The sequence below is a fragment of the Aplidium turbinatum genome, chromosome 1 (genome assembly GCF_918807975.1).
Source record: "Aplidium turbinatum chromosome 1, kaAplTurb1.1, whole genome shotgun sequence".
NCBI lineage: Eukaryota > Metazoa > Chordata > Ascidiacea > Aplousobranchia > Polyclinidae > Aplidium > Aplidium turbinatum.
In genome coordinates, this window is record NC_137472.1 from 60,540,715 (window position 1) to 60,558,546 (window position 17,832).

The following is a 17,832-nucleotide window of genomic DNA, read 5'->3' on the forward strand; positions in this document are numbered from 1 at the left end:
GTTGCAACATTTTTCCTTATGCAATTTCATTTTAATTGTATATACTTGATACAATAAATGGAACAAATTATAGGCCTCTAATTATAAGCATATAATTAAGTACCATATAGCCCCAGGTCTATCAAAATTTGAAACTTTTTAACAGTTCTTGCAAAGAAATGATTGTGGTAGTATCATCACTACCATGTTTACCAATTGTGTAGCATTCCTCATCTTGACCACTGGAAATGATCACGGCCAATGGAAGAGCACCCATAGGACTTCCACACAATAAAACAGTAAGAGTGGCGTTTGTTTGGTCTACAAATGAAAAAAAATCTTGTAATGAAACGTACAAGACAACATGTGATGTCATCAAAATGAATTTGGAAAAAAGTGGAATGAATTAAGTGCAGCCGAAATTGTTTAATCATTAACAATTAGGTATGCAATTAACAGATTCGAAGTGTAGTATAGTTTGGGTAAAAAACGTTGGGAACACCTGATATATACAGACGGCCAACTTTGCATCAACTGAAGATGCATAGATTTTACTTGCCTAAATGAGATGTGGAGTCCACAAAAACCATTTCACAAGATTGTTGCATTCCATGAACACGTTCCATCAAAGGGGTAACAATCACACAAACAAATGAACCATTCCCAAATTCCTTTAATTGTACTTTTGATTGTAATGTTTGTGCAAAGTCTTTGATGCATTGAAACATTTTCTCGCCTGTGTATGTACCACATGATTGTTGGCGCCATAACCTCCACCAGTAATACACGGAGTCACGCTTTGGGTTCATGCGGCTATTTGCTATGTCAGACAAATTTCCTGCTGCAGAAAGCTTTGACTGCTCTATTGACAAAGCTTCAGCAGCAGTAAATCCACTTTGAAAATATCTAAAAAAAGTTGCTTTCGTATCAGGCAAAATTGTAAGTTGCTCTAATGCAGCACATGACTCCAAAGTGTGGTTGTGTTTTTCCTTAAAAGTAACAAAACAAGGAAAAGAGGCCACCATTGGATCTTTCTTTTTGGTATCAGTTGTGATGCGCTTGATCTTAACACTCATCTTTGCAGGGCACCTATTAAAATAAACAAAAATGGAGCATATTACACATGAAATTTAAATGAAATGGAAGCAGGGTAGGATAAATTCCCTTGCAATTATCTTCATAAACTGAATTTTTACATACTTTTTATTCTAGGCTATTCTATTGCAAGCTATTCAAATTCAGTGCAGGTTTTTTGATCTTTGATTGTGAAGACTCTAAAAACTATTGTAACAAAACTCAAAACTCCGCCGTGATAGCTCAATTTTTTAGCACATCACTTCTGGAACGAAGAAGCTTCAAGATCAAGCGGCGCTGGTTTGACTCTCAGGGCGGGCGCTTGAGCAACGCACGTTAAGGACTGCTCTCCATTCAGCGGCATCTAATGGATGAAAATGAAATAATTCCCCGGCAACAAGACTTCAACAATTGGACCGGGCCTGCATCAATGATTCAAAGCCTTTACAAGTATGCGAAACTTCCAAGATTAAGCTCTGAAAGAAGCTTTCCCAGTCCGAGGATAAAGATTCAATCATTCAACACTAAAAAATAGCCAAGGATACACAAGTGATAATAGCCTACAGAACTATATTATATAGGTTAACTGCAACAACTTACTTTGTGTTGACTTTTTGCATTCCTTTGTTGAACGCCTGGTTGTGATGACATATGTAGTCTTTTCTAAACGCAAATCTTTTAACATTAGGATACGTTGTCCCATGGCCAGCTAAAGATACGGCCTGATTTGTCACATTTTGCAGAAATTTCCAGGTTTTTCTAACTTTGAACAAATGTTTAAATAAATTTTTCTAAAACTTAGATTTTTACGCTTTCTTTATTCTTTTCCCCAGATGACACAATAGGTTTTAACATCCTCACACGTTGAAAAACAAAGAAAATTTGATTTCGAAGATTTTAGTCAGACTGTTAATTTTTCAATAACAGTCTGATTTAGCGTTTTTCAACTTACTTTTTCTCATTTGCTACTGCTTCCCCAAGGCAACAAAAAAGTTTTATGTCATTAGGAAACCGCAAAAAGTAAAAACATCTCAAAAATTGTCAGTCAAGCACTAGCAGTAGCTGTAATCAAAATTTGCAAAATGTGACAAATCAGGCCGCATCTCCAGGTGGCCATGGTTGTCCTAACATTCCATGCAGTGTTTGAGCTTTTACTGTACTCCTGCAACCAACATTTCCACTCCTCTTCCGATTTTGCCTCTACTCGTACCTCCCTCGAATCCTTATTGTCGCTCAAAACTACACAATTTCCATAGCCAAAAAACCCTCAAAAGCTGTTGCACTTTCTGTTCAGGACGCATTCAACAGAGAACAGTTTTCAACCACTGCTTTTCGCGCCGACAACTTTTCACTGCTGCCTTCCGATTGGTTAGAGAAACTTCATTCTCCTAAGGAGATATTTTCTCCTCCTAGGAGAAGTGTGAATCGCTTGCTGCTGACTGATTGGTCAATCTCGCCTTATGGTGCCGTCCAACAGTAGGTTTTACAAATACGCGTACGGTACTGATGAGCCCAGCCTCAAGAGCGAAACACGTGTCTATCGCTGTCAATTCTTGCTACACTCGACTGCCGAGAAACACATGTTTTTGGGAAAAGTCTTGATGGCTAATGTGGAGACTACACCGGTATGGTTAGCGAAACACAATGCTCGCTGTTCTATAGTGAGTAGTTAGGTAGTGCTGACGCCAGGAAGATCGCTCCTTCTCAATTGATGCACAAAGGTGGCTTTTTTTAATTAATTATTCAATAAGTAGGTTAAATATAGTAAAAAGCCGAAAGTAGTTGACAATAGTGCACCAGTAAATCAAGTTTTATGCCTTGGGTGACTTGTCTAGACCCACCAAAATTCTGATTATACAGTAGAATTCGCCTATAACGGCTTCGTTTATAACATCAATTCGCCTATTACATCACATTTCGCTCGGTCCCGGCAGAATTCCTATCTTTTACGTACATTGTAGTTCGGCTATAACAGCATCGCCTATAACGTCAATTCGCATGTAACAGCACCCTTTATTGGTCCCCAGACGTCTTTTGTTCGTTTATAACGTCACTTTAAGTCATTACCTTCACCACGAACGGTCAGTCTGTTAATCCAGTTAGCGCTGCTGCTTGCACAATGTCTTCCCTTTATTTTGCTACGTCGTTCGCAGCAGGGACTTTAATTAACTGAATTAACTTTTTTCCAGCGTGAAAAACTATCACATGTAAAAAGCAGCTCTACAGCTGACCTCTTAACAACTCAAAGCAACAGTTGTAGGCTACGTGCAGTACTGTATAAACTAATTAACTTTTTTTTTTCCCGCGTGAAAAACTATCACGTGTAAAAAGCAGCTCTACAGCTGTGTCAAATCCGAAACAGCTTAAGATCAATGCGTTTTTTTGCTAATAAACAATGAACTTCTCTACTACTGTAGCCAATGTAACGAGCTGTAGGCTATTGCGCAAATTTCCTGTACCTTATACGCTGTAGATTTTTTTTTTAAACAATTTCTTTGTTTACTGTATTTTCTGCGTGCCTTTTGTCAGTTTGGTGGTACACAGTAACCCTGACTGGATTATAAACCTCTTTCTTTAATCAAAAGACAGTTGTGGAATAGTTTGCGGTAGTTCGTCTATAACGTCAATTCGGCTATAACGTCAGTTTTTGCAAATCCCCTAGAGGTGCCGTGAAGGGCGAATTCTACTGTAGTTGTAAATGTGAAAAATGTTTCAACTTACCTTTTCTTGCCTACCTCCAAAAATTGTCAGGGTAGGAGATGGCTTGAGTGAAAGTTAAATTTTTGTTTATCAAAAGACTTAAAATATGTTGTTGCATTCTTTCGTCTTCCGACGTAGTTACAGTAAATTATTAGAATTTTTTCTGATGAGGGCACTGAAAATAAAACTGAAGAAGAAGCCTTTTACCTGTTAAGTGCGTGTTGCAACAATTGTCATTATCACTCTTCACATTGTTTGGAAGGCGCAATTATGGCGTGTGGTGAAACAGAGATGCATTATTTACATTACAATAACAATTGCAGATGTAGTTTTTTTCTTCATTATAAACAGCTAGTTAAATAATTCCACTATGGTGAAAGGTATGATAACTGGAGAAGATTGCGATGACACTAAAAACAATACAGTAGTCCAGCCGGAGACTTATCCGCAATAGCCAAGACTAGAAAATAAAGCAATCGGCTGAATAGAAAATTGAACAAAAGCACAAGAGGCATGGGGGTTCCCCAACATCCGAGTAAGCAATGATGCAATGAAAACTACTTCAAGTGGTAAATTAAACACTCACAGTAAAGAGAGTTGCGAAAAATTAATTACGCATCTGACGGGTTAAGGTGGCGAAAGCTTTATCAATAAATTAGACAATTTTTGAACCTGGCTGATTGTATTTAGTGTTTAATGCTCAGTTGCATCCTACATAAGGGACCTTCCTGTAACTTTCATAATCAATAGTATCGAGAAACAAGAACAAAAGTAAAAAACATCAGTGCTATATCTTTAGTAACCAGACAATAGTTCAATTTTTATTGCAGGAATTAGTTACAGTCTAGGCTATTGTCACAACACCGATATTTAAAACTAAAGATGCAGTTGAACTTGATAATCATCTCTGTTGTCGTGGCATGCTTCTTGCCAACATTCACCCAAGGACTGGATTGCCAAACCGGTGTGAAGTTCTCCATTAGTGCTGGTGGCAACAATGCTAAAAGTGATCTCGCATCCACTTCATGCCCTACCGAATCCGATCGCTGCACCTTTGTGAGTTTGGATCTTAATGTTCCAGGAATTGGTGAAAGTAAGCAAGCTGTTCAATAAGATGCGGTAATGATTCTGCTTTTGGTGTTAACAGCATGGCGGCTGTGTTTCATCAAACGTCATATTACATTTCACATTTGTAACAGTAGTCAGCTGAAAAGTAATTTTAAATTGATATTGGTATTTGTTTGCTTGCACGCAATGCCATGTGTGTCCCATTTAGTTATAATATAAGTTATTCTCCTCAAAATTATAGTTTGGCTAATATTTCTACAAAAATGTGTTTTTACTAGGGATTTTAGATCATGGAGATTCGAAACTACATCCGCTTTTGGCATATCCACAACACTAGAAGGGTTACGTTTTTTGTTTTTTTTCTGATTCACAATATATCGTACTTCTTGTAAGTTGTATAAAAGTATGTAGTGAAGTTGGTTTTTAAGTAGGCTTGCCATACGTCCCGGTTTAGCCGGGACTGTCCCGATTTTAAGGCCTTGTCCCGTTGTCCCGCCGCGAAATTTTTGTTTACCCACGAGATTACTGTCTCATTTGCATATTTTGGTAAAAGTTTGTATTAAAACCGTGTAAATGCAACATTTTCTCGTTGGCACGGTTGGTTTAGTGGTTTCATCCTCTGCCTAGTGTTCGTGAGAACTGAGAACGAGGGTTCGACGCCCGTCGAATTCAAACTTTTTTTTTTTTAAATTGATTTTTGCGATGCGCAAGAGCTTTTCAAAAAAAGTAGGGTTAGGGAAAGCTTATATTTTATTATCATTGCAGAATTTCATTGGCAAATAGTTATTTCGCAATCTGAATCAACCAATCTTTCAAGACACTTTCGGAAAATCTTACTTTTAGAGTGACTAGAATCAATGAGACAGAAATCTCGTGGAAAAAAAATTTCGCGTCCCGCCCGGTTAACCAGTTTGTCCCGGAATTCTCAATTTGAGATTAAAAAAAAAAAATTCTTGAGAGCCACTTCAGCAGTTCTTTCTAAAGTGGTCTGCGGAAAATATCAACAAAATGTTTCAGAAGCAAATGATCAACATCGACTTTTTTCAATGAGCACGTTTTGGCAAAGAAATACATGTCTGAAAGTGAGAGGAAAGAATCATGGCAAAATGCAACCACATCTCTTGAACAAAAGTGGATCCAATTGTTCCAAATTTTTATCAACAAAACATAACCATTCTTTTAAAAACTTGTTGAGTTTGTGTTTTGTTTGCCTGGGACATCAGAACCAGTTGAGCAATCTTTTTCAAATATTAACAGTATGCGGACTGATGACAAAGGCCAAATGCTAGAACAGAATGTCAAAGCTCTCCTCACTTGCCAAATTAATGTTGATTTGACATGTAGGCCTAGTGAATTTTATGAAAAGATAAAATCAAACACTGTACTTTTAAAAAAGGTGCTTAGCACAGAAAAAAATTATTAGGCCTAATTCATTTGCTTTTAAATATTATTAAGTTCTTTTGTTTTCGTTGTTGAAATAGGCCTACATATTTCACAATGTAGATTATAGCGACCTGTTTTAGCTTGATGCTGCCAGTTCGCTGTGATAATTAGGGTGGAGTGAAACATAGGTTAAAAATGAAAGTTGATAGAATCAATCTGTAATAGTTACTAAAAGTTGTGATGTGGTAAATGTATTCACATGCTGAAATATTTTTGATTTTGATCAACGTTTACGTCTGCCGCAAGTCCATTGAAGTTTTCACTGGTATTTTGGAGCTATGACGTCATCACAATTAGCAGATCGTCACTTTTATCTAACTTCTACCTTCGGTACTTCTATCTAACAATATCAGAGTTGTAAATTACACATAAATCGTTGCAATGCAGTGGAAAATACGTCTTTTAGAACGCTTGTTGCATGTATATGATCAACTGATAAGAAAAAACACGGATTTTAAGCTATTTTCTTCAAATTTCTGTTCCTTTCACAAGTTCATCACCACAGTTTAAGCAAGTATGTGCAATGAAGGTAAAGCAAACTACAGTAGAAAAGTGTTTTTCTTAATATGACAATATTGAGATTTCGGTTGCCTGTTTACTTTTGATCCCATATAAATATTGTAAACGCTTTTTAAATCATCAGCTTATACAGTACATGGGCGTTGGCAGAAATATTGCAGGGGGAGGGGGCAAACATCTTTTAAGCCAAATTTCATCTTGTGAGCTACAACGAGTGCAACGTAGCTAAGTGTATTGATGAAATGTAACGTAAATTTGGACGGCACGAGCGAAAACGTTACAATTAAAGATATTTCCAAGGCATACTTAGCGATAGTTTCCGAAAGCGCGAAAAAATAGTCCTGGAAAAATGTTGGTTTACTTTAAAGAAAATTGGATGAAAAAGATATTATCGCCCAAAGGTAAGAAACATTTTTGAAAGTATCGTTTTCATAAGGAAAGAAACGTTTATAAAACCCAAATCCAGGGGGACAAGTGCCCCTCTCTGCCGACTCCCATGAGTTTAAATCTCATTAAGCACTCCATTTGCCAAAAACTCTCGTTTTGTATTGAATACAGGCATTTCTAATTTTGACTGCAGTCTACTTCGAATGAATCCCTCCCGTTGTTTTTGCCCACACACCGCAGATGCTGCTTCAGTAACGAGGCGCACGGCCCCTTCCATGGCTTGCGTGTGACACGGATAGCTAGGAAATTCAAGCTCTGGAGCTGCAGCATCTTGAATGAAGGACATTAACTGACTGTCCGGTATGTCTCGAGTTAGTGGTAGTTCATATCTCTCTGTATGCTGCCAATCAATCAGTTCAAAGTATTCGTTTGCTTCAAAGATCAAGAGTGGAACTTTAAAGAGACGAATGGAATCTCCATGACCTTGTTTTCTGGAAAGTATCCTTCTCAGTGCTAATTTTCTGTTGTACAGACGTTCATCTACCAACATCCACAGCAATAGGTTCTCTTGGTGAGCAAAAAAGGCATTTCGGTTGATACCAGGGACAACTATTGCTTTTAGTTCAGCGCTAAGACAGCGCGACTTTTTAACTACGTGAAACAAAGTGTTTAGCTCCTTTACAGTAAGTAGTACAGGAAGGTTGCGTTTTCACTGCAAACCACGTTGGAGCGTATAACTTGGCAATGTAGGCTACTCCACCAAAAGTTTCCTTGCTTCAGTTGTCCCATTAGGTCATGACGATGTCGCCGCCAATGTGCGGGTTCAACTATGGCAGGAGAGACTGGCAGCCGGACCGACATTGGCCAATATGGAGCTCACACCCATGGAGAGCCTTCCTCCCAGAAAACGTGAACCGTGGAAGTATTGGCGATGCCTCAACCGCTTAAGAACTGGTATTGGCAGGTGTAAAACCTTGATGAGACACTGGGGGTATTCCATGGGGAGCACAAGTTGCAAATGCGGACAGGAGCAAACGATGCAACATCTACTCGAATGCCCTGACCTAAAAGCAAGGTGCTCTGCACAGGATTTGGCCGAGTTCAACGATAGAGCAAGAGCCTGCGTGATGCTCTGGGCTACGGCCGTGTGATACACGATGAAGAAGACCAACGCTCTCAGATTTTACAGGGATTGTTTCGTGAAACATAAAGCTTCAAAATGCGATTGGTTGTTGTCAGCCATCTGGAGTGATTCATCTTTCTTGGATTACAATAGGCAAGCTTGGCATCACAACGCCCTGAGCTAATTGCTTTACAGATGCCATACAAGTACAGTAGGCTACTGCTGGTCTGTGCTTAAGCTCACGTCAATTGAAGGCAGTTGAATATCAACAGCCTCAAACTCTGTGACTGGTAAACTGTCACAGTCTTCAAGTTTTTTACCAATGGAGCCAGAAAAACTTAGTGGACCAGATGTAACTCCATCAAGATAATGCATCAAGTGTCTCAGTGGTAATTCATTAAAATGCAACAGACATACAAACCGCTGCAATGGCTTTTTCAGGCCCTTTTTAAGAATTGCATATTTCCGATTATGTTGCTTAAATGGACTAATTGAATCGTAAGAAATATCCTCTATGACGTCACATGCGATGGTTTTGTTGCGGAAAAAAATCTGAAGCAAATTGTGATATTTAATCAGCACATCCCTTGTAATCTTGAACTTGCTTGCGGCAGACGAAAACTTTATTTTAAAACGCTGAAATTTTCAAAGCTTAATAGTCAAGCCACACTACAACTTTTAATCGCTATTACAGAGCAAAAATCAAAATTTTCTTTTTTCACTCCACCCTAGTGATAATAGCGAATTGCACTAACTTTAGGAACACAGTTCCTTGGTCATGTGCTATGACGAATGGTGTTGAAGTCAGTGGGTCGTTCTTTAATATGGCTCTTTTGTTTGGCTTAAGCATGTACTTCTAGACTACCCTGTACTGGTCACAGGTTTTTATTGAATACGCCAGTGGCCCCATGCGACGAAAATCTACCTATTTTAGGTGTGAGTTATGTAGAATATAGCAAAGAGTCAGCTGCAAATGTTTGCTTATTACTTTTAGTACGTTAAGCAGCACAGAAAATTGCAATGCAACGTAAATTTAAAGAGAGGTGTGACATTGATGCAACACAAACAACAAGGTAGGCTATGTGGAACAATGTCAAAGAAAGTTATCAATGAATTATTCCCATCGCATTCTTGGCTGAAACTTTGTGCTGGTATAGCTTAATTAATTTCTCAATGTTTGATGTACGATTCCACTGACGACGACGTCCAAGATATCGGTTGTCCGTTAATATACATAGACTACCAATATTGAAACAATTCAATAGCACATTTGTAAGCAGTTAAGCAAAAACATAAAGTAACATTTCTGGTTGTTGTTAGTATCCACCACGCAACTTCGTAATTTACGGCACGATGTTGATCTACCGCTTTGTCATAGATCACGAACATAATTGGACATAAAACAATTAAAAAATGTGCAGATCATATTGTTGATATCATGGCCCATGGTGTACTTTGAATATCTTTATAATTTTGCCAAAGATCAATCAATGATACTGTGACAAGTCGCACAAAAAAAACTTTTTTTTTCTTCAATCGCTAAAAATTTTTGCTCCAGGAAAGGTTCAGAGCGAATTGAATTAAAGATACAGTAGCAATGTTGACACAAAGAAAACGATATATCATTAGGTGGAATAAATCCACCTCCAATGATTTCATTCGTAAATTTGCAGGCTTCATCACATTCTCTATCAAAGACTTTTGATTCATTTACCATAACGGCAGTTGAATTTGACAAAAGAATGTCAGAACAAGCAGAACAGAGTTTGCTGCGAAGCTGAGAGTGGGTCATAGCTCCTGTAACATAATAAATGCTGTTTAACTCACAAACCGATGGCTTGAGTGAATGATCCATTTGTTTAAGGAATAGGTCAATGTCTTCTTCAACAGCACATGATGTTGTAGCACTTTCATCAAAATCGTCACACAAAGAAAAACCAAAAAACTTTATAAGAGAAATAGCTTTGAGCTTTCGTTCGTTCTGTAAAACTTGCTGTACAGAAATGAAATAATTGCCCCCACACATTTGACGATACCAACCAAATCGGGACTCTAAAGCATCTGATTGCAATTTTCCAAGCAAGACATAACTAAAACCAAGATCAGACAGAAGGTATCTAGCAACCGCAGAGAGAGCCAACGAAGTGTGTTTCAAAGCTAAACATGTTTCTTTTGATAAACAAGGCAGTCCACTTGAAGACCAAGTTTCAATAAATTTAGCAAATTTTTCAAGATAACACAACTTAAAATCGTGGGTCTCTTTTGTGATGACCAATAGATGGTGTCTTTACGTTAACAATTTTCCACATATTGAGAACAATAGGGATGAAGTCAGCAGTTCCGTTCCATTGTTTTCTTTCATTCGTGCTGAAGTACTGCAAGGCATTCATGGTGCTTTCATGAAACATACTATTTGACCATTTTGCAGAAGTTTTTTCAATATTTTAGGGTTCAAGAACCTTTTTTGTCAATTTGTGTGCCAACTTGAGGGGTCGTTTTGATTCTGCAGCATACAAGTCACAAATGTCATCAAATCTAGCAGTTTGTATTATGTTAGGGTTGTCAATATCAGGAAAAGAAAATACTCTTCGATTATGCAAGTTGTTGTAAATGTTTTTTAAGTTACGCACTGAGTCGAAGAATAAAAACAATGGCTTTTTTGTGATTGGATGAGAAACAATCGGACTCAGAACACCTTCACGCAAGACGTTTTTAAAGAACAAACGATACACAGGGTGATTGTCACAGCAGAGTGATACAACATTAAAATCAGATTCATCCAATAAGTGTAAGACATCCCACATGGCAAGTTTAAGTTTCTGTGTATCCAAATGATAAGTAGGGATCAATGCTATCATATCTTGGAATTTACCGCATAATGAAGAGGCCATAAAATACAGAATAGTGGAAGCAACTTCCCCTCCATTAGTCAGGCCCACTAGCCTTCCAGAGGCAGATGCATACTCAATTCTGCTAGCTGTGTAAATTTCATCCAGCATGAGGTTGACATTAGACTCAAGTGAAGTCAACCCAGATCACCGTGCTTTTAAATATTTAACAGAAGCATTTTGAGTTGGTGCACCAAGTTTGTGTGTGATACGACGAAGTGTTCTTTCTGAAGGCAAAATTAAAATTTCATTGTTTAAAAGAACTCTGTAAGCACTTGCACTTGTTGACCATACCAGATAATATGCAAAAACAGTGGTTAATCGAGAGTATTTTCGTCGGTTTGTAGAACCTCCAATAAGCTTCAGTTGTTCAGTTATGAAATTTATTCTTTTACAATTAGGAAAAAATGCTTCAAAAGAAGTTGTAAAATCATCAAGAACATCATCAAAGGTAGTTGTGTGACAAGACGGTAATTGACATTTTAGGTCAGCAAGCAGGTTTGTGACTTCACTGAAACGACTTATTGTGCCATTTGCAATTTTAACATTGTTCTTTCTTTTTTTACTACTCAAAAAGGACTCATATGACAAATCAACAAAAATCCGCAACCCCATGCTTAAAGATGGAATTTCAGCAGTCATGTCAACAATACAAAGAAATAAAATGTCCTCTTTCAACAACGCAGTAATTTCAGATGGCGTGGTTTGTTCTGTCTGTATTCGCTCATATATGTCTTCAATTGATCTCACCTGGTCTTTTTCTAAAAATAATTAGCTCATTTTCTCTGCATTGTCAGTATCTTGTTTGTGTCTGGCCTGGCACTGGCAGAAGTAGTTTTGGATCGTTTGGGTGGTGGCTCACTGGACATGTAAGTAGGGCAGTTGGGAAATAATGTTGGCAATGCATCACTCCTTAGTTTTCTGTAAAAGTGGCAATACAAAAGCTATGCATCTTTTTTAAGATTAGAGTTTCATGATAAACAACACATACCGGTACTCTATGAGTCAAAACATTCAATGGAAGGTCTCAATTTCATAATCAATAAGCCTAGGGCTGCATATAATTGGTAGGCCCAACATGATTAACACTACTTTTAACAGCCTACTAGGCCTATATGGAGAAAATAAGATATGAGGTAGCACAGCAACATAAATCTTAAAAGATAATTAACTAGAATTTATTTATTTGTTCGAATTTATGTGTGTTTTGAATGATTTTGTTTTGTTTTTTCCTCTCTCTTTTTAACAAAACCAATAAACTGAACTAAGATTTGGGTCTTGTGTACTTTAAGCCATCCAAGTTCAATGCGGACATCTTAAAGTACAAAAGACCATTAGCTTTTCTCTGTACAATCTGAGGCTCACCTTCTTTTGAGACCTGATCCTGTCTTCTTAATTCGACTTGCATTAGAATCTTCCGATAAACTCACAAAGCAATCATCAGTAAAATGCAAAGAACACACCTTAGAACTTTTGCTTGGAACAAAATCTTTTCGAGAAAGTTTACAGATCCATTTTTCTAACAGTTCATGATTTTGAAAAGGAAAACTGTGCATTGACACACCTTTTGGTGTTTTATGACTATCATAGCCACTTTTACAGCCATAAGCAGAGCAACGTCCCATAATTCGAAATTTGTACCAAGCTACACAACCTGCAACAATTCATCAAGTGGCTTTATTTGTAAATTGAATGACTAAATTAGTCATGTAGGCTAACTGCTGTGATAAGAGAGCTGAATTGGAAACATCACTTTCTAACTGATTTCAACTCTGTATGCTTTTGTTTTGCGGAAATTACAAAATACCATAGCTAACTGCTTACTACTATTATGTAGGCTAGACTATTTCCAAAACTTGACTTCTTGCATACCTTACTGCTGTGCTGTTAGGCCATCAATGTCACTCAATGCAAGCCTTCTTGTATTCACTGTCAACAATCAAAAAAGTGGTATTTCTTGATAATGTTTTATGCTTTGTAAGTTGTACATAGGCTACTTTTGTACCGAGGAGTAGCCTACCATAGGTTCCATTCTCACAAAGCTTTCCCAAGGCTACTGCTGTGCTAACATCACAGTCACGCACACAAAACATTAAAAAAGGTAGCCTACCTTTCTGCAAAGCACACAATTTCCTTTTTTAAACTGAACTATTTTTTTTTTTTTTCATAATAAAACTTAAATGAACTGAATTCTCTGTCTTCTGTCTGGTTTTTGAAAAACTGATTTGAAAAAGCGCAATTCCTTTGGGTCCACTGTGGTATGGTCACGTGATGAATACGTCACCTGTGACCAGTACAGGTAGTCTAGAAGTACATGGCTTGAGGCTGCTGGCTGTTGAGTTTCTATGTTGTTAGGCGTTATTGCTGTGAAATTTTGTTGAATCAGTTGATTCATAGATTAGGTGTCGCAGTTCTTCCTTTTCGGCACGGTTGTGGATTTTTGGATTCTGCCTACTTATGAAAATGGCCTCTTTGAAGAGTAATTGTACGGCGTCGTTTTCTCTGGCAATGATTGTAAATTCAAAGTCTTCGAGGCACTGTTGTTGATGATCAAAGACTGAACTTTTATCTGAGCGAAGGTGTTCTTTCAAGCTGGAGTGGAGTGGGCGAATCGTGCTGCCTATAGCTTTTCCTGCATTTCTTACATATGACCTTGTAGACACAGTTCTTGGTGGAAGCCTACACATGCCGTCGTTCCGTAGTGGGCATTTTAGTAGCCGGCAAGGTCGGATTTTTTTAGTTTTTGAAGGGCGTTTCAGAGGGTTTGTGAGCGTCGAAAGAGGCGGACTGTCAAATGCAGGTCTTTGAAGACTTTCTTTACTTTACAGTCCACGTCATCGCTCATAAAATAGTTAGGCCTACATATATTGATAATTTGTCCGCATTAATTAATTAGTTGCATTAAATTCTTTGGTATTAGGCCTACATTGAGTTCATTTGCAGTTTTCCATATGCGTCCCGGATCTGCATTTCTAAAAAATGGCAAGCCTATTTTTAACTAATTTAAGGTTTTTTTTTAAAAGCATGCTTGTAGTAAGGCGTCAAAAAATAATCGAATTGGCAATTGACCCTTCTAATGTCAGCGGAAAACAGACGCAACAATTACCCGTCCCGTAATGTAATGTCCTTAGTTTTAACATAGTTTTTTAGTAACAACGACCTAACTGTTTTGCAACGGTGTTTCTAAAACTATGGACAGCTCCACAAGTTAAAGACAGCTGGAGAGCAGCCACTGATGTCGGCGTCGAAGATGATAATGGATTTTGGTGATATTTGATAGCCTACCATTCATACTTCTATTTCCGCCCCGATAGCTCAGTTGGTTTGCGCCTGACTTCTGGAACGAAGAAGCTTCAAGATCAAGCGGTGCTGGTTCGACTCTCGGGGTATGCGCTTGAGCAGCGCACGTGAAAGACTGCTCTCCATTCAACAGCATCTAATGGATGGAATACTTCCCCAGCAACAACACTCCAACAATCGGAAACGTTACTATGTCAATCTCAGTGACCGGCCTGCGTCAGTAAGTCAAAACCTCTACAAGTGTGCGAAACTGCCAGGATTAAGCTCTGCAAGAAGCCTTTCCGGTCCAAGGATAAAGATTCAATCAATCAATTTATGGTCCGCCCAATTACCCACAGAAATGTTTTGTCCGTCAGTTTCGTCGAGCAGAAGTTAAAAAGCAGGCACAAATGGGTGTCTTGATTTCAATCAACGTGGGTGCTCGTTTGAAGGAGCAGAAACCTTGGAGTAAAAAATGTGGTTGGTCTTCACAATGCCCGACGACAGAGAGACAGATTGTTTTTTTTTATGACGAAGCTCAGGGAGTTGGATGCCAGCAAGAATAGGAAGATTGTCCAATGGTGTGAGACGCATGCATCCAGTCACTGTGCGCAGAGTGCTGTTGTTGGCTATTTCGATGTTGTGGCAGTGAGCATTGCGGCACCAAACAGGTGCACATTACTTTGTTTAGAGTAGACAAGGACTAGGACTAGCGAAGCGCGCAATGACAGTTTCTTGCGCAGTCATACCAAGTGTTGGTGGTATGTCAGAGCGATTTGTCGAATGTCACCTCGAAGTTTGCTCGGCGATGAAGGATAGAGATTTGTTGTTTTGTGCAGATTTTTTTGAGATTATTTTGAACATTCAGCTCAAGATGAGCTGTCCGATTATGTAGATTTTACATAGATTACTGCACAAATAACATAACACAGTTGCAGTGCTGTGTTAATTAAGTACTTTGTGGACTCTTGAGCCAAAATAATCTTGGGTTCTCTATCGGCAAGCAGACCTATGAAAACATATTAGCCTATGTATCTTCACTGCACAGATATGAAAAGTTAGCTCACTTCAATAGACTTCCTGACCAGTTTAGAAACAAGACAAATGTAATTGATAGTAAACACAGGTCTATCATGTCATAGCTACACCTTTGCTGGGAATGAAAGCCAAAGGCATCAACGATTTCCAGTCAAAAAACTGACAACGGTCATAAAGCGTAAAGGTAATTCAACCCAGACCTTATATCACCGGAATGGCCCGTTTCGGTGAGTCCGATTCGGTGAGTTCGGTTCGGTGAGTCCGATTCGGTGAGTCCGATCCCTTAACGGGGGATTTTTTTCAATTTTTTTTTAATTTATCGGGTACCGTAGCCTAATTATCATTGCCGTTTTAGGGTTAGGGGTTTGGGGTTAGAGGTTAGGAACTCACCGAATCGGACTCACCGAATAGTAGCAGACCCTTATATCACACAGTACCGTAGTAAAAGTTAATAGGCCATGAAAATTTGGCAAGCTTATCGAATTGACTTAAAAACGTTTTTTTTTATTTAATCGGACATCGAGAGCAGAATGCTCAGAGGTTGTGAACGATGTCGAGGAAGTGCATAACCCAGGGGGGCCGGAACGATTTTTGACTGGAAGGGCGGGATTATGAAAAAAGGGCATTTTTGTTGCTAGAAGGTTAATTTTTTATAAGTTTTAAGATAAGATATAGTGATAATGCTCATCTATCAGCTTATTATTATCGAATAATGATACAAGTGTGCGGTATACAATTAACAAAGAACAATGGCAATGGAGGGCATCATGCAACTGTATGTTATAATGATGCAGGCTAACCTACTGTGATACAAAATTTTGTGTCGTGAATATTATTTTGAGACAGAAAAGAAAGATTATAATTAGGCTAAAAGCGAATAGCTGAAATTGTTATATCCTATCGCAAAATGTGCAGTCGCTTACATGACCTTAAATGGGCACCATTGCCTCCCTGCCTCCTATTCACAGAAAAATTGAGGACGCCTAAACCCACTTCTCTGCTGAGTGCCAAGCAGCAATGAATGTTTAGTACCAGTTTAAAAGTTTTTTGGTAGCCTATGACCCAATGGAGAACCAAACCCACATCTACTGATGCAGAGGCGGGCACTCAAACCACTATGACTAGGCTATCGAGCCGATTACTGTAATCTACACTGTTGAATTTACTTTTCTACATATCAGTATTTTCTTCATACTGTAAGCAAAAACAAATGGTGAACCTACAGTTGTTGAAGAAAAGGTACAATGCTTACAGTGTTGATTTGTTCCCAGTTCCGCTTACCGTTGGTCAATGTTCCACAGCGGAACTTTGCTCTCAAGATAACTGCGATGCAGTAATCGCTCAAGTGGCACAGAATCCAACCTTTTCATCCGGTCAAATAAGGTAGGCTACCAATAGGCCTACGGTAGCCATGCTTAAATTAAAACAACATGCAATAATTGTATGCTGGCCTAGTCAAGTAAAAATTGAACTGTTTTTATGGTTTTTGTTGTAATTGCTGAGTTTCTTTATTAATTTTGTATATAAATCTTTGATCTTGGACGAAAAAAGCTTTTGGAAGCTTACTTTCAAAATTTTCATACCTAGGTTTCAACACAAGTTTCCAAATCTGACTGACTTAACTTGATCACTCGGTTGCATCTCACGTGAACAATGCTTGTGTAAATTTTAATGTTCAATAACATTGAGAAACCGGAACAGAAGTTACGAGACATCAAGTTCTACTTTATTATTACTCATACAAACCAACTTACTTGTGTTTCAGCAACTGCCAGGCAAGTTGTTGCTCAACTGACAACTGCACAACTGTCATGACTGACAGCTCAACTGATAACTCCGTCACAATGACCAGTGTCAGCTACACTGACAGCTCAACTGGAAACTCTGCCATGAGTGTCAGCTATAGCGTGGGAATGGTGACTTTGACAACATTCCTAGCATTGCATTTCAATTAACAAAAAGAGTAGATGTTGGAAGTATTTGCAATGTATCTTAAAGAATTAATGCATTTAATAAAGGAACAATAATTACTTTAGTAACTGCAGTGTTGTATTCTTATGCAAATAAGAAATGTTAATGAATTACCAAAGTCAACATGCTTACCAATACAGCCTATACATTATACAATTTCTGGTGCTGGTTTAGCATCGGCCGCCTTGGTCAGTGACGTCATGAAAATGTGTGACGTCATGCAAAAAAACGCAACTACTTTTAGGAAGAGTGCAAAAACGCGGAATAGAAGTAAAAGCGGAATGGCTATTGATTTTTAAATATTTGTAGTGAATAGTGCCTCCAGCTTTCTCATTTCTGCTTATAGTACCTCCAGCTTTCTCA

The 17,832-nt window shown here is 38.3% G+C and overlaps 1 protein-coding gene across 1 annotated transcript; it reads left to right on the top strand.

Annotated features, from left to right (window-relative positions):
• The first annotated feature begins 4,572 nt into the window (after positions 1 to 4,572).
• On the top strand, positions 4,573 to 17,605 carry LOC145783219 (uncharacterized). Its single transcript, XM_082595027.1, has 3 exons — positions 4,573 to 4,846; positions 16,770 to 16,881; positions 17,264 to 17,605. Exons 1-3 carry the CDS (start codon positions 4,636 to 4,638, stop codon positions 17,451 to 17,453), a joined length of 513 nt encoding a protein of 170 aa, XP_082451153.1. The 5' UTR covers positions 4,573 to 4,635; the 3' UTR covers positions 17,454 to 17,605.
• Positions 17,606 to 17,832: the final 227 nt, after the last annotated feature.

What these genes read in the sequence shown, in the direction of transcription:
- LOC145783219 (XM_082595027.1), top strand. Translation starts at nt 4,636, where the DNA reads ATGCAGTTGAACTTGATAATCATCTCTGTTGTCGTGGCATGCTTCTTG. An exon ending in TGTTCCAGGAATTGGTGAAA is followed by an intron (nt 4,847 to 16,769) that starts GTAAGCAAGCTG and finishes ATTTGTTCCCAG; the next exon opens with TTCCGCTTACCGTTGGTCAA. An exon ending in TTTTCATCCGGTCAAATAAG is followed by an intron (nt 16,882 to 17,263) that starts GTAGGCTACCAA and finishes CTTGTGTTTCAG; the next exon opens with CAACTGCCAGGCAAGTTGTT.